General features: G+C 40.5%; 1 protein-coding gene across 1 annotated transcript in view; it reads right to left on the bottom strand.

Annotated features, from left to right (window-relative positions):
- Window positions 1–644: 644 nt before the first annotated feature.
- GALNT2 (polypeptide N-acetylgalactosaminyltransferase 2) overlaps window positions 645–23,010 on the bottom strand; it is a 258,888-nt gene continuing 236,522 nt past the window's right edge. Inside the window, 4 exon segments of the mRNA XM_036755282.1 lie at window positions 645–3,884; window positions 11,855–11,974; window positions 19,701–19,827; window positions 22,919–23,002. Coding sequence (XP_036611177.1) covers window positions 3,729–3,884; window positions 11,855–11,974; window positions 19,701–19,827; window positions 22,919–23,002 — 487 coding nt within the window. The 3' untranslated portion in view covers window positions 645–3,728.

The raw sequence follows: 23,010 nt of genomic DNA, 5'->3' as shown, positions 1-23,010 counted from the left end.
CTCTTATGTCCCTTTTCAAGCTTGGGTAGTGCTCTAGAGTTAGCTGAGAAGTAGCCAAAAGCAGGCATAATCTATCCTAAAAGGGAGGCCTAAAGAGAAGCTAGTGCCTTCTTAAGGCAAGGACTTTGATTGGCATGGCCATAGTCTGTCTGCACAAAGCCGGAGGTGACATACCTAAGCCCTTTAAATTTCTCAGATGCTTCAAAATGAAGAAAATGTAGTAATTGCTTAGTTGTATGCACCTAGGTGGTGCAGTGGATAGAATGCTGGGTCTGGATTTAAGAAGACCTAAATTCAAATCCCACCTCAGACACTTACTAGCTTTGTGACCCTGGGCAAGTCACTTATCCTCAATGCTAAAATAAGGATAATAATACAGCACCTTAACTCCCAGGGTTGTTTGTGAAGATCAAATGTGGTAATTTGCAAAGCACTTAGCATAGTGACTGGTAGCACATAGTAGGTGCTTTCTAAATGCTGGCTATTATTATGCTGAACCACGAAAGGGCAGGACAAAGTGTAGGGAATGTAATTAAAAAATATGGAGACACAGCAAGGGAGTATGGGAAATCACCACAGCAAACACTAGTCACATCTAGGTTACTCAAGCACCAAGAACGATTTTACCACAGCAGGCAGAGACCTTTATCTATAAAGTATCTTCTTTATTTAAGTTAAACAATTTTCAAGGATGGTTTCCATCTATAAAATGAACAAAGTACAAGCTCTGTACAGCAGTTCTTTTTTTAAAAATCAACTGGAAAAAAAATTACCAAACTATATTTTGAAATTTGCAAAACATACTCACATATACCATCATTTAGCTCTTATGAAGACAGTAAGAAAGACCACCACAGAGAAGACGACTAACTTTGTCACACTTTGTTTTGAGGGTTTGCAGAGGGGCATTTTTAATTTTAATTTTTAAAAATCGGGGCAGGATAATCCCTATGCTTAAAAAATAATTAAATCACAGTAAGTAACTTTGGCACACTGTGTCATGTAAACATAGCTTATAACATAGGACACCTGTTATTTCTTTTTTCTTCTTTCTCTTCTCTGTTCTGCTCATGATATCACAGAAGGTTGCTAGCTCAGAAAGAAATCAGGCAAGGCTACCTCCTCTTTGGGCAGTAGCCACAACACAGAGTTTGGTAGATACATCCTTACAGTACAGTGGGTTTGACAATTAAGAACTCTGGGTAGAGAGGGAGTCAGAGATTCACTAAGAAACCTGGCTTTCCCCCCTCCAAAAAATATCTGCCAAATTGAAACACTTCCCTATACTTATGGGGGGCCCCTTTACAGTAGCAGTAGCTCATCAGTGACTGGGATTTCAGTTAACAGAATCCAGAAATAAGTGCATCTGGGCAGGAGCTTCCTGCTCATAAGTATTTGTTCAATATGATTGCACACGTACGTCATATTGAAGCTTATCCTTAGCCTCCTCCAAAGGATCTATTTGGAGTACATTTTTTTTTCTCCAAAGATGGAAACGTGCTACAGCATCCTGCATCCTGCTGCAGAATGAATTCAGAACCCCCAGCCCCTTTCCTTTAAAATACATCTGGCTGGGTTGACAGAGTGGAAGGGAAACGGCTGTAGGCCAAAAACAATCTAGAAAATTTCTCCGCTGTATTACCACACTAATAGATGCTCACAAATTTGGTGTTTTATGGGGGGTGGGGGGAGAAGGGAGAGGAACAATGGGACAAAAGTTTCCATTCCTTGCTACAGGTGGATTGGGTAAGGATGAGATAAAAGGCCAAAGAGTTGATTTACCATTGCCCTGCCCCCATATCCCAAATCCACCCGTTCCTGTTCCTCAACTCCCCAACCTCTCAAAACGGACACACATGTGGACCTGATGAACACACAGAGGTCAGCAGCACCTCCTCCAGTTGGTCACCCCAAGCTTTCTGAGTCTGGGAACTTGTGAGGACCAAAGACCCATCTACTACAAGGGGTGAGCTAATAGTCATCATTTTCCATATCATCACAAAGACAAAGCTCCCAGAGAAGGATCGACCACACAAACCAGAAGGATATTTTGTCTCTTAAGGTAACTGCCCAGTCATTTTTCCTTACACACACACACTCTCTCTCGCACACACACACTCACACACACACCCTTTACTACTGGTTATAATCACTCCATGGTTTAAATAGAAATTTTCTTCCTAAACCAAAAGGCTCTCACCGTGTGCACAAATTCATTACAGTAAGTTTTCTGGCATTGATTTTCCATTCATTTTCTTTCTTTACCCAAAGTTCACTGATGCAGTCATTTAGAGAGGGGGAAGAAAAGACATGATGTATTTCAATATAAGGACTTCAAAAATGTTGCTAGGGAGAAGGCAGGTTGAAATTCAGAGCCCACTTTAACCACGATGGTGCCATTCACATATCAGGACACCAATTAGACCAAATCTGTAAACTGGATTTATTTTCGGCGGCACAACTAATCGCAAACATTCAGCTGGCAGCTCAATTAGTTCTGAAGGCCCAAGTCTTATGGACTCAAGTAATTAGACCAATGCTGGTATTGTGACGGCTACATAATGTAACATAATTTGTCTGCACCTGTCAAAGGACTACGGCAAGTTGTGCCATTACTCATATTGGGAGCTGTGGGGCTGTTTTTATTTTTTAAAGAAAAAAATTTAATTTAAAAGACCAAAAGCAATATTCTTCAATACAAGTAACTGATACAGGTTTACAGATACTGACAGCACACAGAGTGAGCTCCAAGTCACAGCAGCAAACCCAAAGTAAATGCCAGACACGGATGCTGCTGGGATGAGGAGGGTTGGGTCTTGGCCCTGAATGATGCTTCCCTTTCTTCTTCTGTTGCCTCCTGTGTCCTTGGCTGGCCGAGAAGCATCCACTCATGTGAAGACCCTAGGAAACAGGTGAGGCTCTTTCCCTCTGTCAGAACAGAGCTCCATTTCATGACTGGGTTCAAGCCCCTCTTCTCCTTTTCACATGTGTGAACAGCTTTCTGGAGAACTGACAAGGAGGATGAGGATGAGGATGATGATGATGATGATGACCCATATAAACCGTTGGGAACTGACCATATTTTTTTTAATATATATTTATATTTAGTGTCCCATCATAGAAAAGTTCATATTCAAATATAGCAAGTACATTATATGGGAGTAGGGGATTCAGGACTGGAGAGGGCTGGGAAGGGAAAGAAAAAAAAAACAAACCCCATAAACCTTCAAAATGACAGTTCAGTTTTCAGAAACTGTAAATAATGCTTTTTATGGGGAAAAAATGGAGCTTTAAAAATGATCTTCTCAGTGAGAAAGTTAACTACACCCCTTTCTCCCTCCCTAATTCCCCAAACTGTATGTGTTTAGATCCATTTTTCCTACAGTATGTCAGTTGTTGCTAGGGATGTTAATCGACTGTTTGTGCGAGTGCTAAGCAGGAGCGGGGAAAGAAATGGGAAAGGGCTCACAGAGAAGAGGGAGCATGGCTGCGACTGTGTTTGGTGAGATAAGGAAAGCAGCATTTCCCCTCTTCCCCTGGTCCACACAGTTCCCCTGTGCCTTGCTGTTGCGGTTCTCCTATTTTCAGACCATGATGGAATACTGAGGTATATAGTTCTGTGGAAAGTTTAAGAAATAGAATCGGTAATGCGATCATCAAAACTCTGCCCGATGCGTCGGAAACGTCACGGCATTCACTGGGTGTTGTGTTGGTTTTCCTCAGCCCTCCTACTGCTGCAGGTTAAGTGTGAACTTCCACTGTTGCGATAAGGACGGGCTGCAGACCTCCACGCTCAGGCCTCCGTTTTTGGCGTTACGGCTGTCCAGGCACAAGTTGCTTCCGACATGCCTCAATTTAGAATTGCTCTCAATTTGCTCCCATTTCTACGAAAAGGGAAGAGAAAAATGATAAACACATAAGTATAAAAGAAAAGAGATACTTGGAGAAAACTCTTCTTGTTGCATTAGAAAATGTCTCTGAGAATGGGGCAATCAGAATATATGCCATCTTGGAGTAGGGGGGGAGGGTAGAAATGGGGAGAAAATTTGTAACTCAAAATCTTGTGGAAATTAATGTTGAAAACTAAAATATTAAATAAATAATAAAATTTTAAAAAAGAATAAAATAAAATAAAATAAAAAAGAAAATGCCTCTGAGGGACAGAAACACCCGAACCCTTTGGCCCAGAGATTCGACTGCTGGACACTGACTCCCACGGAGGCTAAAGTCAGAAAGAATGGTCCCATGCATGCCCACTCCTAGGTGAGTCAGCTAACATTTATGAAGCATTTTTGGAGTGCTGGGCACTATGCTAAGCACTGATTTAAAAAAAAAAACACAAAACATCCTTTCCCCTAAGAGGCACTTTTTGTGGTAGCAAAGAACTGGAAAACAAGCAGGTGTCCATCAGTTTGGGAAATGGAAAAGGACACTACCGCAACCTAAGAAATGATATATGTGAAGAATTCAGAAGCATGGAGGAAGCGTATGAAATGAAGAAGAGTAAAGTAAGCAGGACCAAGGAGAAAACCACACACAATCACTACAATGCTGTCAACAGAAAGGATGATAAAAATGAAGCTGGCAATTATAATGACAGTATAATGGGCAATTATATACCAGACAATATTATATCATTATCTTTGTTATAGAACATTGTCGATTATAACTATATAATAATAATAATAATACGATAGGCATAATAATGACCAAGCTTGACCCCCAAGAAGAGAAGAGAGGATGCCTCTCCCTCCCTTCTGGTTAGAGGTGGTAAAGTACTGCATATCCTGTCAGAAATGCTGGATCTAATGGAACTGTCCTTCCCCTCCCTTCCTTTAAATCTTTGCTACAAGGAGCTTACAGGGGACAGGGACATATTTGGAGGCCTAAGAGCAAAAAAGAAAATTCATCATAATTTTAAAAAGAAGAAAAAAAAAACACCAGGAGCCTGAATGCTTCACAAAGGAAACCACTGCTCTCCATCGGCCTTCCTCACAGCTTATAATCTCCTCCTAGAATCTGAGGACAAACTGATAGGACAGTTAACCTCTGCTACCTCTCCCATCTGCCCTTTCCCTCACTCTTAATGTCTCTTCTCCCTACAGGGACCCATTATCCTAAGGCTGCCTCTTGCCACTTCTCTCATTGGTCACTTGAGTCAGAAAGGAAGGAAAGCAATTGATTAAGAGCTTAGTACTTCAGTGGGAATAAATTGATGAGTGAGCTCAGTAACGGATATTTGCATTTTAAATCAGAAAGCTTGGGGAAGAGAATGACGGACACAAAGGAATGAGTGGCTAATGGTAGAAGTTCCAACATCACAGAGGGAGCTATGGGGGAACAGAGGGCGTTTCTGGCTGCCCCTCCAGTCATACCACCTAAAGAGCTATGTATTTTGCCTTTTATAAGTAAAACAGACTGGCTTAGAGGGCACTTATGTCTTTTCATGTACCCAGTAATCTATGTCACTCTGGATAGGCATGGCATTGACACTGGTAGACACTGGACTTCGTTCATGGACTGAATAGGAAGAGGTAGGGAAGGTAATTCTGCTAAGCAGCCTTCCTTCTCAGGACCAATACAGTCTGCTATTCCTCCCCTGAAGTCCATAGTACACATTGAATACCTGGACACCTTCTTATTCTAAAAACTAGCCTCCAGGGGGACTTAACACCCCACAGCTATTTAGGAGGTTATAGAAAATAAATATCACCAATTATTTTCTCCAATTAGTGTCTGTCTTATTCAAAGAAAAAAAATTTAACACACAGCATTAAAAGCCTTTCATCATTAAGGTTGTAGTTTGTGATTCTAATTAATTTTTTACACCATATGTGCTAACGTTCCTATACATACAATTTTTTCCTCCCCCACCCCCAAATCCTCATACTATGGTGGAATTAACATTTCTCACTCTTGTCTCCTTTCCTCCTTTCACTCTGCAAATGCATACACAACACATGTGTGATCGGTGACGTGCTCTGAAACCAAATATTCCAACTGGCATGAAAGCAGAGCATTCAAGATAAAATTCGCTAAGGAGTTTCAGTCTCAAAGGACAAGTGAACTAGGCAGGAAGAAGATGCAGAACAGGGGCAAGGAAACAAAAGAGGAAAAAAAAGAAAAACCTCATCACAGACCTGGTCTTTAAAATGAGACTGATGACCCATTAATGGATTTTCTACTTATGATTTTAAATCTCTGTTTATTTTAACTGGGATTTCTTATGAACACCACTAACATATTACTGTTAAAAAATCATCACCCTGATTCATATTATGTTAACAATAAAATGCAAATGGAGAGTGTAGAGAAGAGAATAGTGGGACACAAATGTAACTTTTTAGGGGCAGTTTTTCCTGTTTTGTAGTCAATCACTTTCACCACGTTGTTCTCCTGTTATTTTTTTCTTTTTTTTTCCCCTCTCTCCAACTGTCATGTAAAGTTTTTTATCTGGCTGCCACTGATATACATGTCATTTCAGACTGGCTAGAATTCATTTTGCCAAAGAGAGTTGGAATCTGGTCCCATTCTCCTTAGGGAATTAGCCTGTCATATTCTAATGCATCAACTAAATGAAGGACCCTTTAAAAAAAAAGCCCCACCACAGATCCATCTTTTGAAAGTGGTTTGACAGCTCAGACTGATATGTTATAATACAAACCTCCGCCAGGCTGACCTATTTATGGGGCAGTCAAAGCTGCTGGTTTTGACTGTTGCAAAGGTCTACATGCTTTCTCTCCAACCAACACACTGGTTTTCAGTGTTAACCACCAAACCAATCCTGTCTGATACAGACCATATACCACAGAGAGCTGACTTTTCTATAAACCTCTTTCTTTCTCATAAAGTCTATTTGTAATTTTAGTGATGAATGCTGTTTCTCCTTTCAAGTATGGGCAATTTAGGGTAGGAGCCACATATTGGCCACTTGAATAAAACATGCTTTTTCAAAAATTGGGTCCAACAAGACCAAATTTCCATGTGTTTAAAAAAAGATATGAGAACACGGCTAATATGGAAATATGTTTTGCATGACTTCACATGTCTAATGGGTATCATATTGCTTGCCTTCTCAACGGGTGGGGGAGGGGTGGAGGGAGGGAGAACATTTAGAACTCAAAATGAAAAAAAATGCTAAAAAATAAATTGCAGAGAAAACATGTGGGGTGTGTGTGTGTGTGTGTGTGTGTGTGTGTGTGTGTGTGTGAATGAGACCAAAGAAGTTTATGACTGCTCTACATTAGTACAGAAACAAGATGTTTTCTCTTCATTATTTCCAAGGGAGAAAGAGATTTTAAAGTTTTGTCTAGGAGCCAGATCATTGTTGGTTTCACTCAGCTCTAGACTGTGAGGCAGCAAGGTGGTACAGTGGATAGGACACCGAGCCTGGAGTCAGGAAGATCTGAGTTCAAATTTGTCCCTAGACACTTTTAGCTATGTGATCCTGGGCAAGTCATGTAACCACTATTTGCCTCAGTTCGGTATCTAAAATGGGGACATACTGGAGAAGGAAATGGCAAACCCCTCCACCATCTTTGCCAAGAAAACCCAACAGATGAGTCAGTGGTGTCACAAAGAGTCAGATACGGCTGAACAAATGAACAAAGCAAAGATGGATGGTTGTCCAGGGTACCATAGCCCATGGGTGTCCCAAATAGTGTAATAGCCAAAAAGCCAATTAACCACTAAATCAACAAACATTTAAAAGCAACTAGAATATGCCAGTTGCTGGAGATACAAAGATAAAAATGAAATGATCCCTTTCCTCAAGACAGATATACAAAATATATACGAGGTAATTGGGGTGGGGGGAGGCACTAGCTACTAGGGGGAGCCAGGAAAGATATCATGCAGAAGGCGGTGCTTGAGTTGAGCTCTGAAGGGATTCTGAGAGGCAGAGGTGAGAAGGGTGGACGTTCTTGGTCTAGGGAATAGACCACTTGTAGAAAGGCATAGTGAGAAATGGAATGTTATACATGAGAATGACCAAGAGGGCCACTTGGACTGAATTTTAGAACATGTGAAGGGTAGGATAGGAGCCGGGTTGTGAATGGCTCATAAACGCCAAGCAGAGGAGCTTGCATTTGATACTAAAGACAACAGGGAACTAATGGAGTTTATTTTTGAACACAGGAATGATGTGGTTAGACATGTGCTTCGGTAATATCACTTTGGCAGCCGTGTGGAGAGTACATTGGAGGGGGCTTGAGGCAGGTAGGCCAAATAACTCTGATCAGTGCAATAATCAATCATGATTACAGAGGTCCAACAATGAAACATATCAGTCACCTCCTATCAGAGATGCGATGGATGAGACACACGTTTGGATGTGGCCAATATGGAAATTCATTTTGTTTGACTACTTATTTTTGTTACAAGGCTTATTTTTCCTTTTTTAAAAAAAAATTTAAGTGTGTGCATTGCGTGGCAGGGTTTTTTCTTTTTTTAAATTATAAGCATGTATGTTGGGGGTAGGCTGGGAGGGAAAAAAAAATAAATGCTTATTAACTGAAAAACAATCTTAAAAATACTCCAGGCTAGAGGTAATGAGGGCTATGAACTGGAGCGGTAGCTGCGTGAGTGGGGGGGAAGGGGAAGAATGCAAGAGATGTTGCAAATGTAGACTTGACAAGACTTGATGACTGGATATGTGAGGGTGGGAGGGTGGCAGAAGCTGAGGATGATGCTAGGGTTGAGAACCTGGGTACCTGAAGGATGGTGGTGACCAAAAGTGGTTGTGTAAAAGCCGTAAGAATTTTTCTGAAAGTTGTCAGGGTTGGGGAAAAAAAGGAGAGAGCGTATAGCCAGACGTATACTAGTAGTATCTGCAAAATCTGATGAGCTGGCGCCACCGAACGTCAAGTCAATATTAAGACATGTGTACTCATTATATGGACATGATATATGAAATGGTTTGGGGGATTTTGAGCGGATATAGAACTTAGGAACCTATTTCTACCATGGGTGGAACGCCCACAGCAGAGACAGATCCATTTTTATCTTACTTGTAAACATCTACAAAAAAAAGGATTCCAAACCCACTTCAGGAAGACTTTCCCTACGGGTTGCAGCTCTTTGAAAGTAAACAGCTACTATGTAATAGCTCAGAATTGCTCCATGACACTAAGAAAATCACTAAGTTCCCTCATAAAAATCAATATTTATTGACCTCTGCAATGAACACAGCAATGCATCATAGCTAGTTGCCACCGAGGCAGTCCTTATAGGGATTGGAGCCTAAATCATGAGGTGGGAGTGGGGGGGTGGGAAATGGTTAAAAAGCTTAACTGGGTGGTGAAATGGAAGGAGGCTCTTTTGAACAATTCTATTTGAGAGCCAGAAGTTAAATATGTGCTACTGAATGGTAAGATAAAATACTCATCTTGCAACGTCTACGTTCCCGTCCACCTCATAATAAAGACTAATGAAAGAATGAGTCAATGCCTTAGTTTGTCGGTGAGAGTAAGTTGGGCACGTTAGAATTAAATGGTAACTCTGTGATCTGTGAACTTGTTTAAAAAATTTTGATATTTCAAGCAGTGGAGAGAGCACCGGCCCTGGAGTCAGGAAGACTTATCTTGGTGGGTTCAAATCCAGCCTCAGACACTTACTAGCTGTGAGACCCTGGGCAAGTCATTGACCTTGTTTGCCTCAGTTTCCTCATCTGTCAAATGAGCTGGAGAAAGAAATGGCAAACCACTCCAGTATCTCAGCCAAGAAAACCCCAAATAGGGTCACAAAGAGATGGAAATAACTGAAAAATGGCTGAACAATGGCAACAACATAATTGATTTCCTTTGTTATTTTACTGTTAAAAACATTATTCTGAGGAGTCCTAGGCTTCACTAGACCGCCAAAAGGATCCATGACACCAAATGAATTAAGAACTCCTGCTCTAAGCTGTATTTAGGGAGTCAGATGAAGAAAAAAAGAGGTAATATACAAAACAGCTTACGTCGTAGAAATGCTAGTTCTGATCATATATGAAATCCCAGACTAGGCTGCAAAATTTAGTAGATGTACCAGAGCAATCAGTCTGAATTTAAATCCTGGTCACGTCACTTACTACCTGTGTGACCATCACCAAACAATTCCTCTCTTTAGCTCTCAGTTTTCTCATCTGTAAAAGGAGTGCATTGGACTAGTATGATGGCTAACCTCTGTTTCAGTCCTAAAAACTCTTCAATCTTCAGAGAAATATGTAAGAAACAGGTCTTCATATCCTACTGATTTGGATCTCAATGATCCAGATGTGCTATAGTTTTTAAATAGTAAAAAATAAAATTTAATTAAAAATTTTTTTAAAAGTTTATTCTAATTTAAAAAAATAAAGGGCCCAGAGCAAAATAAAATGAATTCCAAAGTAGAAACACTAAAAAATAAATTGGTAGAGGAGGCTCTTCCTTCCCAGGGGGCTTCCTACCCACATGAAATCATACGTTCTATAAAAATTATAAATAATTTCTCTCTCTCTCTCTCTCTCTCTCTCTTTCTCTCTCTGTAGAAACAGCTGAGTTGTCACTTACAAGAAAGGAAAACATAGTCTAGAATCTACAATATTATGCCACGGTTCAAGAAATAAACATTCCTTCTGCTTATGGGTTGAAAAATTAATTCATGTACTTTGAAATAAATGAAATATAATCCCCAATAATGTAACATAAATAGCAAGGTTCTATATGATTAATTCTAGTTTTTCATGAGTCTAGTCCATTTTACTATTAGCACCCACACTGATTGTAGTTTGGGGTGTGTCTTACTTAAAAGTAATAAAATTTCATCTTTTTAAAAATTTCATTTTTCTTAAAGGCCATCCATCCAGAAATTGGACCTTTTATTAACTCAACCTAACCTCTCACCAAATCAGTTTGCTATATAAGGTTACTCTTGTATGGTTTGGCCAACTGGTGAAACATGACAGCTGTCTTTTCTCCCTCGTTCTAAAATTTTGGCAAGGGTTTACAGAATAGTTGAATATTATCTATTTGTTTGCTGATCCTGCACCTATAACATGAGCAGGTTTTTCTAGGCAGCCAAAGTTTATGTGTCGTGCATTAATTCTGTACTGTGGTCATTAGTATGAAATTAGTCATTCAACAAATACTGAGTGCCTACTGGAGAAGAGGAGACTGGGGGTGGGGGGGCGGTGCATGATGACTATCTTCAAGTATTGGAAGGGCTGATATGGGCAAGAGTGATTAGCCTTGGCCCCCAAAGGCAGAACTAGAAGCCATGGGTGGGCGTGGTAGAGATAAACTGAAATCTGGTATCAGGAAAAACTTCCTAAGAACTGGAGTTATCCTCAAGCAAAAGGGACAGGCTTGGGGAGGTAGTGGCTATGCCCTCAGTGGCGGTTCTCAAGCAGAGGCTGAATGACTGACCACTTGTTGGATACTTTCTAGAAGGTGTTCTCTGTGGTGGGGTGGGTTGCTTTTGAGGTGTGGTCTTGGGTAAGTCAATTCCTCAGTGCCTCAGTTAACTCACTAAGACTGGATGGTTGGACTAACTGACTCCTAAGGTCTATTCCAAATTCAGTGAGTATGATAGTATATTTAAGGATCATGTGAGGAGTGGGAGGCACAATGAGGCGTAAGATATGGTCCCTTCCCTTAAGAAGTTTATATGAGGGATATAAGGGATAAACACATCAGAACAAAACACAAAACACCTGATGTAAAGATGCAAACTTTGGACAGGTACAACTACTCCCTTGAAACACGGCAGAGTTTTGCAGGCAAAGAGAAGGGGAATGGAAGTGGCCGCTCACCCATCAAATGTCTCAGGATTGAGAAACCAGCCAGCTTGGCTTTGAATTCATAAAGGTGCATGCCCCTCTTTTGGATGTACCCACCTGTCTGCTGTCATTCTCTCTGCAGCCCTGTAGTTTTATGAGGGAGCCTGGCGCTCGGTCCACCACAGTAAGGCACAAATCCATATGTTTCACTGACTTGTCCTTTGTTAAGGCCCATTCCTGAAATACACATACAAAAGCAAAATAAATGCCTGGCCATAGTATTTGTTCATACACAAAGACAAACGGGGATTCCAAGGCCAATCTTGGCATGGGATAATACTAGGAATACGGACTTGGGACTTGTAGCTTCAATCTCTTGCTCAGCCATTAATATAATCTCTCTTTTGATGTTTCATTTCCCACCCGGCTACAATCATTTTTGACTTCTTTGGCAAAAGTCAAATCTGGAGTCAGGAAGACTTGAGTTCAAATTTTATCTCAGACACTCGCTAGCTGTGTGACCCTGGGCAAGTCATTTAACTCTGTTTGCCTCAGTTTCCTTATTTGTACAATGAGGTGGAGAAGGAAACGGCAAACCACTCCAGTATCTTTGCCAAGGAAACCCCAAATGGGGTCATGAAGAGTCGACTGAACCACAAAGAAGCGCTCAGTAAACTCATCATTGTGAAATGTCATAATCTCACTGGATCCATCAGCCGCGTTACTCATCCCTCATCAGTACCCTCTGTCCCTCTCACAGGAGGGGAGAGCCATGAACTCCTCTATTTAAGCAGAGGGAAGAGAAGCGGCACCTCTTTACTTCCCACTCGGCTGCATTAATGCTGGATTTCTTTGCCTCCTCCACCATTCTCCCATGCCGGTACCCTTCCTTTTCAGCTTTCTTCTACATGTTGTCTTCCCTCGTTAGATCACATGCTCCTGGAGGGAAAGGACTGCCTCTCTTTTAAAAAAAAATGGTATCCTCGGTGCTAAGCATACAGTAAGTGCTTCATAAATGTTTCTTGACTACTGACCAGAAGCACTAAAGTAAAGAACACCAGATTTGCAGTCAGAATTTGCACTTAAAACCCAAGTCTGAGGCTTATTAACTGTGTGACCCTGACCAATTATTTCCCTTCTCTGGGCCCCAGTTTCCTTTCTCAAAAAAGAAGGGGATGCACCGTCTTTGAAACATGATGATCCTATGAAATATCAACCTCTTGGTCTCAGTTTTCCCTTCTACCAGCAAAATGAGGGAGATATTTACTTCAACCTCGTTGTTTTGAAGGCGGGGGGGGGGGGAGCGTTATTCTTGTGATTTAACTGGAAGCTGGGTAGCACAGTGGACAGAGTGCCAGACGTGGAGTCAGGAAGAAGTGAGTTCAAATCTAGCCTCAGACACCAGCCGTGGGAGCCCGGGTAAGTCACTTAACCTTTCAAAGTCTCATTTTCCTCATTTGTTCAGTAGAAATAATAGTAACAACCACCTCACAGGTTTTTCGCGTCCCCCTCATCGCCCTGAAGATTAAATAAGACAACCTATGTAAACCTTAAAGTACTACGGAAGCTATTTCACCATCAGGAGCTCCCTGGTGTCAAGCTCCCTCCATCATGGCAGACTGGTAATCCATCTGTAACTGACAGCCTTAGTGAGTTGTTGGGGTCACTGGGGGGTTCAGTGATTCGTTCACATCGCCAGTATGCATCCAGGGACAGGAATGGACCCAGGGATCCCTGAATCCAAGATTGGTCCTCTAGTAATAAGTCACATTGCTTCCCGTATCAACCGAGATCATACTGATTGATTGATGCTCAATGTCCAACAGTATTAACTGTCAGTGCTAAAGTCAAGCCAGGGCTCTATGGAAATTTCTATCACTAAGGATGACTGCCAAAACTACAGCCTTTTAGCATCAGACAACATGATGACACACTTGTGGACGCTGTGTTTTTGTAGCATTTTTCTCTTCGGTGGAGTTACTTCATAAATATAGGAACTCAATCACAGAGAGACTTAGGTTCTTGATAAGAAATAAGGGGGACGAGGAGGAAGTTGAAGGGATTTTCTTGAAGAAGAGAAGAGAAGGGTGGTTCAGTAGAATCTATGTGTTGGAAAGAATTTTATATTCTGAAAGCACATATGAAAAGGGGTCATAGGGAATGTGCCGTTTCCTGAGACTCAATAAAAGGCTCAGTACCATATGTGATGTTTCTGTAACTCCTTGCTATCTCTCGCTTAATTATTTTAAAAGCATACTTCAGATGAATCCCAGCAAAACTAATTTAGCTATGCAAACAACAGAGCAAGTTACCACTTTGGTCTTTCCATTGCATTTCAATTCTCTGAATTTGTAACAAAATTCATAAATATTTAAGGAATCATTTTTATTTTTTTTAATTGCCACTCTTAAAACTTGGCCACAAATTTCCTCATTTCCTGTGTGTCTGTTGAGCCTCAGCTAGAAGCCTGATAACAAAACTGGCTTTCATAGCGCCATCCTCTTTCCTGTTAGGAAATATTCTTCCAAATTCACCCTCCCCACCTGTGATATATCATGCCCAAAGGCTTCATTCTCATTCTTTTCAGAAAGGAATGGCTCTTCTCTATTGAGAGCAACTAACTCCACTGAAGACAGGAACCTTTCAATTCTAATCATTTGGGGGAGGGGGCATGCTTTTTTTGGAATCCCCAGCATTTAGCACAGTGCCTGGCACATAATAATAAATGTCTGTTGACTGAATCACTGACAAGGGGGCACCTGAATATTATCAAGAATTTATCCTTGGCTTTGCTTTCTGCCTTTCTACAATTTTGTTTTGATTTGGCTTTGTCCTCCCAATAAATAATGTGGTCCTTTTCACAGGCTCTCTCAAGTCCCGCCTCTTACATAAAGCCATCGCTGATCTTCCTATTGGTTAGCACCTGACCCCTACCCTTATATGGTATATATTTTTTATTTATCCTGTAGGAGAGTAAATACTAATCCTTAAAGCCAGGAGCTGATTCCTTTTTTTTCATATTTGGATCACCAGTGTTTAACACAGTGCCCCTTGGATCTGAAGTGGAGAAAAAGAATTCTAATGGAGGGGCTACATCCAGGGACTAAAAAGACTGATCTTGACCAGATTGTAATTACTTTGAAGGAGTTTGTCTGTTTTCTGTTTTCAAGGCAGAAATGCATTATCTGATTAGACTGTCCCTTTATGAGAGCAGGCAGAAATCAGCTGGGGCATGGACAGTGAGCTCTGGGTTGCCTCTCTGGGCATCAGTGCATCAACATCTCCCCATGAAAGGCATCCCGAGAGTGGCTAGGCTGGGGAAGGCACTGACAAGTGACCAAGAGGCATTCTGAAAGGAGTAATCAGAGACCAACTATTAACTGAGGCAGGACCATCAGGCAAGTTGCCACTACTACCAAAGACATAAATACTAACCCTTCAAGAAAGAATGGGAAACCAATTATAGAAGAACTTTACCAACAGGCCTGAGGATAGAACAACTACTCCCTGGACCCACTCTGTCTTACGTTATCACCATTGGGGTAAAAGGAGCGATCAATTTCCCGAGCTGAAGCTACATAGGGAATCATTAAAATCAAGGGGCACCAGGATCTATACAACAAAGATTCATTCAGAGAGGTGTAGTGGGTGATTCTTTAGCAAGAGCATTTATGGGTCTGCTTTAAGACATACAAAGGAATGCACAGAAATGAATCACTTCCTATGTCTTAAAATGAGGTTTCTTCCCCCTTTCCTTGGTTTAATTGAATAGGTAAAATATTTTCAAATATTAGAGGACAAGTCTGAATTGTGGAATTTTTAAAAGGATATGCACTTTTGACTTTACATGTATAATCAATATATTGCTTGCCCTCTCAAGCGGAAGGAGGGAGAGAATTTGAAACTCAAAATTCTAAAAAATGAATGTTAAAATCTTTAAAAATGTAATTGGGAAATATTTAATGAAGTAAATAGAAAAATAATTTTTAAAAAGGATATACACTTTTAATACTTTCAAAGACATACAACAATGTAATTAGGCCAACCAAATGTAGTCTGGACAATGTCCTCATGGTACCTATTTTATATGTGAGAATGATTTGTAATCATCATGCCAACCATTTATACATAACGGCTGCTTCTAAGGCATCACAGAATGGTGGAATTGGAAGGTACCTTCCATTTATTCTAATCCCTACCTAGGGCATGGAATCCTCTCTACAAGATCCCCAATATGTGCTGATCTAATTTCTAGTGGTCATTTCGTCTCTGCCTGAAGATGGTCAAGGCTGGAATAACTCAATATCTCTCCAGATACTCTAAACCCTTTTTTGACAGAGTTGTTAGCAAGTTTTTCCTTACATGAAACTGAAATCTTTCTGAAATGATTAAAAATATCTCTTTAAGCTTTAAAAAAAAATTTACATTGTTAATTGGTTTAGAAAAAAACCCTTTAAAAATAGAGCAAAAGTAAACTTAGCTTTTAATTATCATATACTCTGAATTGGCAGGGGTCTGAATTAATGAATTTTTACTACATATGGTTCTAAGTTCTGAAAAAAGTAGTTTTCTTCCTATATTTTTTTTTTATTCCTAAGTCTGAAATTGAGATCTAGTAACTTTCTTTCTCTTCTCTCTGTAGGTTTTTTTTTTTTTTTGATACAGTACCTTTGATTTGAAGGTACAAGGAGAAAGGAATAAGGAATATTCTCGGACTTGGGATATTAACAAAGAGGTATAGAAAAAGGGGAAATAAGTAATTATATTGATCCTTTGGCCCCTTCATTCATACGGTTCCACATCTGCCAAAGAAACGTATGTGGAATCTCTGAAAAGAGACCATCCCAGCTACAATGAGGGCTCTCTAATTACCACCCTTGTGCGAATTTGGATACAAAAGCTGTTGGCTATGCTAGTTCAACAAGTCCCAGCTTAATGAACACAAATTTAATTAGGGACCTTGTATAAGGCCTTCAGACTTACTATATCTTAGTTCTAATATGAATAAAGTATGACGCACTCTGAAAATAAAATTTTAGGAAGTATCAGATAAAAGTTTACAAGAGTATGGTGAGCCCATACTAGGCTGGTAGCAACAAATTCATCTTCTTCGGTTTTTCCCTTTCCTGCCATGTAACAATCTACCTAACAATTTCCACCAGTTACATGTGTTTTTCCTCCCTTCCCTTTTAAGTCTTTTTTCCTTAATTTATCTTATTTCAGTTTCCCCTGTCCTCCTTCTTTACACTGATACCTTATCCTTTGTTCTCCTATTTTTCTGCCCATTCTCCATTCCCAACAATATAGGATGTAAGCCACAGCAGCCAACGCATAATGGAGTGTCCTGAATACATCATACCCGTCTCATGCAGTTACTTCTACCTGCATTTCACTGAATACAAGCTTGCTAATTGTTAGAACTTATGTCTTTTCGCATGGGTGAGAATCTTGCTTTACGGTTAAATGGATCTCACAAATACTGAATCAATGTTCTAACATAAGGTCATCTTTCACACTTATGGCCACCACCACAGAGGTATCATTATACATACTTCCACGAACAGTTATGAAGCTTATTTTAATACAACAAAATTTTCATTTTACTTCTGGAATTAATTTCCCAAAGGTAAAGTTACATAGAAAGCTTCATTTTTAAGTGGAATGTCCTACAACATTTACTATGGGACTGGCGCTCTCTTTAGTAATCAACCTCCAGCAGGGTGAGATGGTACTTTCAACAACTCAACTGTCAAGACACTGGCAAGCATACTTTCTCCCAATGTTTCCACTGACTAGCCAAGAAACTAGCAAAGGCTGTGTTGAGGGTGTTATATATTGCTGTTGGCACTGGGGCTTTGCTGATCCTCAGTGTCATATCTTAGGGCAGGATTATATTCAGCTAAACAGACCCTAAGAAAATAGCCAAAACACATTTGAAGCCAGGAGTCCATTTTCTCTGTTCATAACTGGGAAGGCAGCCTATGGAAGAAGGCACACATTTCCCTATTTTGGAAACAGTGATATCATCCAAGGGCAACAGCAGCTCCTCAGACCAGAGTTTTAAACCCTAAAAATCTCCCAACTAGATACTTGAAAAAGATAATAGAAATAAAATTGGTTATTCTTGCCAAAAGTTCATTGGGGATCTGGGACTTTCTCCTTCCTTCCTTCCAACGTAAGCCTTCCTTTATTCTAAAACCCATTTCTACCACTCCTCCCTGGACCAGAGGTAGGTATGTCAAGTCTTTGTTGTTCTTGTCTGGGGGAAAGTGGGTGGGAGGATTTAATAATTTCTACTTTTATAAGAGAAGATTAGACTACATGATGTCTCAGATTTCTCCGAGGTCTATGAAGGTATACCTTTAAGAGGACCCTTTTAAAATGCAAATATTCTTAGGAGGGGTCAAATCATAACATTATCAGTTAGGCCTATTATTCCCTAAAACCAGTGTTAACACCCTAATTATCAGCTAAATCTTGCTAGAGATGAGTTGACAGAGAAGAACAGGATGTAATAAAGAAGTTTTGAGGATGAGAGAATGCGAGAGGGAGAGAGAGAGAGCGAGAGAGAGAGCGAGAGAGAGAGAGAGAGAATGAGAGAGAGAGAGAGAGAAAGGCTTGCCAAGGAGACCAGGGTCTCCAAAGATAAGCTTTTCCAACTTAGGTTTTACTTTGGACCAGTTGGGTGATGCATCTGCTTATGCAACACCTTTATCACCAGGCAGGCCCATCAGGTGGACACTGAGCTCCCAGAACTGAGGATGAAAGCATCAGGTTCAGAAACTCTAACCTTATCTGTGGTATGGTGATGGAGATAGAAGGTATTTTTTTTGTTGTTATAAGTTTGTACTCCAATTGGGTCTAGGAAATCACTACTCCAGGAGAGAGGAATATTTGAGTAAAAACACAGGGAAACTGATGAAGCTGGTAACTGGATGAGTACAAAATACTCACTGGTCCCTGGAGTTGGTTTGTTATCTGTTAAGACAGTGAGGTGGGAGCCAAAGGTCATCTAGAAATTTGGTTTTGTTGCCGTTAAGTTACTTCAGTTGTGTCTGACTCCCTGTGATCCCATTTTGGGTTTTCCTGGCAAAGATACTAGAGTGGCTTGCCATTTTCTTCTTCAGCTCATTTTATAGATGAGGAAACAGGCAAAAGGGGTTAAGTGACTTGCCCAGGGTCACATAGCTAGTAAGTATCTGAGGCCAAATTTGAATTCAGGTCCTCCTGACTCCAGGGTCAGCGTTCTAACCACTGTGCCACGTAGCTGCCCCTAGAAATTTGGTAGGAGGTTTAAGAAGGACACAAATTTCTGAACAGGAAAAATAGTTTAGTCTGTAAAGGATGGGGAATTCTCAAGAATGGAGAATTCACAGGAACATAAAATTAGAGCTGGATGGGATCTTAGAGGTCATCTGGCCCAATCCCTTTACTTTACAGATGAGCAAACAAAGGCCTAGAAAAGTAAAATGACTTGATCAAGGTAACACAGGTAATAAGTAACAGAGATGGAATTTTGGGGGAGAGAGGGAGGGAAGGAGGGAGTGAGGGAGAGGGAGAGGGAGGGAGGGAGGTAGAGAGAGAGAGAGAGAAGGAGAGAGAGAGAGAGAACAGAGAAAAGAAGAGGAAGAGAAGAGAAGAGAAAAAAAGAAGAGAAGAGGAGGGGAGGAGTTGATCTAGATGACCTCTTAGGTCACTTCCAACTCAAAGTCTATGCTCCCCATTAAAGGTGGTGGGCTTGTAACACCACAACTTTCCTTTGTCTCCAAGGTTGAATGCTAAAATAGCAATGAACTAAAGTCTCCTGTACCATGAAAATCCTGCAATTCCAATCCTCATGATGAGGTGGAAGTTTCTGTTTGCCAGTGAAAAGTTGGCAAAAGGGTTTTCTAAGCCCTCCATCCCCCATCATCCTTCCCGTTATAGGCCTCAGAGACTATCAACCTTGACCCAGAAAACATACCTGGTTTCCCCCAGAGTTGTGACACTCATAAACTCCTACAACGCCATCTGCAAAATGTCCCAAAGTATCCAGGCAATTGTTACCCTGCTGCAATGCTCCAAAAGCTATATCCTGATGGTCAGGAACCCTGAAAGGCAAAGTAGAAATTACTACTTTAATTTCATCTCTCCTTCCTCTTTTCCATGAAATTCTTTATCTCACTGGTTTTACCTTAAATAATGATCACCCTAGTGAAGTTAAAATGCTTAATGGTGTGTCTTATGTCCCTAGACAGGGTTGTGTCAGTGAGACTGAACCATCTTTATCTATCTATCTATATATCTATCTTTCTTTCTCTTTCTTCCTTCCTTTCTTTTTTTTTTCCCTTCCTTCCTTCCTTCCTTCCTTCCTTCCTTCCTTCCTTCCTTCCTTCCTTCCTTCCTTCCTTCCTTCCTTCCTTCTGCAATTTTCAGGAAAGGACAAGGTTCTTGATGTTTCAGTGTTGGCTTCATAAGAGTAATTAAAAATGCAATTAGTGAATTCAGATCAAAGGAAAATTCCTGTCGTCTCATATTTTTCAACAGATCTTCATTTGGCCTTTAAATAGTGAGAGGTGGGGGTGGAGGTTCTAACTGCAATTTCTATACAGAGGCTAAGAGATGCTATTAGACAAGGCCTAAGTTAGAGTCAGCCTAAGGCTCCTTTAGATGAAGGAACAGCCAGCGGGGCCCAAGAGGACTTTTCTTTGGAGCTCTGATACTCATACTCCAAACTATAAAACATGGGGGTATATATAGTTGGAGAGAGGGCACTACATTAATAATGAGCAGATACTTCCCAAATAAAAGGCTTCCTTTTTCAGAGAGAAAGAGGAAAGAATATTTTTTAATATTTCTGAAATTAAAAAAAAATTAAGATATGCCTATACTCCCCTTAGCTGATGATTCATTTTAGTACTTACAAGCAGTGAAAAGATTTGGGAAAAGCTATATATGTCAAGAGCAAAAGTAAAAACAGAACAGCATTACCTAAGCCACAAATAAATCTCAGGTGCAGTGATCGCTAAGAGCTTTCACTGAGAAGACAATATGGTGGCTTTAGTGTATACAATCATTGTATGAGGATCTATAACTTACTACAAAATGCTCCAGGAATATTCCGAATAAGGAATATGCCACACGAAAACCCAAACTCTCCAAACCATTTCTTTAGGAAGATTAATTTAGGTTATATTCTGAAACAGAGCAGATCTTCAGGTCTATACGTAAAGTTATCAGTAGTAGTCCCTTGGGACACAGGACTTAAGAATAATTTAAACTATAGGGCTGGGCCTAGAAAGAGGGATCTAAGGGGGATTTCTCCTGCCATTTCTCTGCTCTTGGAAGTAGGTATGGAATATGCATTATAACTCCCACTTTTCCCATGGGGAACAGTGGGGCTTAGAGTAGTGAAGCACCTTATCTGCTGCCATAAAAGACCAGTGGTAAGCCTAGGACCATAGTTCATGTTTTCTGAGACTTAGTTTGACAGGCTTCTCTAAAAGGCCATTGTGCTGGCCTACTATAGCCAAAAAAGAAAAAAAAGCAAGGAATGATAGGCAACTCTTTTAATATTTGAGGGTAACTAGGAAAGGTAACAACCACAAAAACACAAAGAATGAATACTGCAAAATCATAATGACCAAGCTTGGCCTTTTTTTTTTTGGCAGAGGTAGGGGACTACGGGTATGGAATAATGCAAAACATCAGGGTCTTCTAATATACTAGTTATTTTTTTTTTTTTTGGTAACTGGGGTTAAGTAACTTGCCCAGGGTCACACAGCTACCAACTGTCTTAGGCTAGATTTGAACTCAGGTCCTCCTGACTCCAGGGCTGGTGCTCTACCCACTGTGCCACCTAGCTGCCCCATGTGGTTACTTTTTGATGACATTTTTTTTCTTCTTGTATTACAAAGGATGAGTATCTGGGAGGGCAAACAGCAAGGGGTAAGAGATAAGTTCAGAAATGTGGGTGATGTAAAACCAAATGTATCCAAAAAATTTATTTCTTAAAAAATCCTTAAAGGATTTATAACTTCACCAGCATGAGTACTTCCTTCACCAACACAGGCCATAATCCCTGTAACAGCTCAGTAGATAAAGTCTTAGACAATGGCTGCAGCTAAATAATCTGTCACTCCTGGGCTGGTCCTTGGACAGCAGACATAGAGTCCATCACCTGGCCAGGAATGAAGGTTTCTAGCTTGTTAGGTCCAGTTAGCTCACACTCTATTAGCAGATCCTTCAAGAACCCAAGCAAGGTTCTTGAACCCATTAGACAGTTTTTAATGGAGGGTGACATCTACCATAAATTAAAAAAAAATGTTGGCTTAGCCCTAACTTTACCTCCTAAAGCCTACTAGCAAGTATGGAGGCAATGCATAGAAGTGTCGAGAGTAAGTCAGACACAGTAATGTTGCAAGGGCTCTTTTTGATGACCTTCCTGAATTATGTGATGAAATGCCTGCTTTGCATGGCACTGTTTAGACAACAGAGGGAAGGCTAGAATACTAGAAGGGAAATTGTGGAATCTCCCTGGAATAATTTAAAGAACAGGATCTATCTTGCATGGTTTAGGCAAAGTACTATTTTAATGGATCTTTGACCTCATTCATGGGGCCATTCCTTTTGATAATGCAGACAGCAATATATTTAAGCCCGAGGATTTTGTATATACAATACACAGCTCTCATCAATGTCCTTCAGGGAATTCACTTCAGGGCGGGGTCCCAGTGTGCCAAGGGTCTTTCTTGCTTTCTCCTGACATCCCGAATACACTAATGGAGTATGTAAGTAGTTTGCTGGTTATCCCTTGCTCTAACCACAGGCTTTACTCATCTTCTTTTTCACTCACACATTTCTTTGATGGCATCCTTTACGTCACTTCTCTTTTTTAGTTCCTTTTTTGAAAGTGTGTATCAACCTGCCTCTCTAATACTCTTGGGGTGATCCTCAATTTCAACACTTCAGAAACCAGGGTTCCATAACCGTCAGCCATATAACAATGCTAACTGGAAAAGGGGGGTGGACTAAGGGGTCTCCAAATCCCTACTAATTCTAGAAAGAAAAATGGAACCCTAAAATGACAGGGTACAATCTGGAGGGAGGACCTATAACATGGAAGACAAACTCTTTGGGCAAACTTCTCAGCCAGAAAAAGTGCATACCTACAAAACAAAATCCAGACCATTGGAGACTCACCGTAATTCAGGGTAGACATTTTCAAGGTACCATTTGAAGGGCTTGCAACTAAGTTTCTTCCTTAGTTCCAGTCGACTCTGAATACTAGGGAG

This window comes from Trichosurus vulpecula, chromosome 4 (assembly GCF_011100635.1).
Source record: "Trichosurus vulpecula isolate mTriVul1 chromosome 4, mTriVul1.pri, whole genome shotgun sequence".
NCBI classification, from domain to species: domain Eukaryota; kingdom Metazoa; phylum Chordata; class Mammalia; order Diprotodontia; family Phalangeridae; genus Trichosurus; species Trichosurus vulpecula.
Note: the sequence above shows the minus strand (reverse complement) of the source record. Positions and strands in the feature narration are given on the sequence as shown.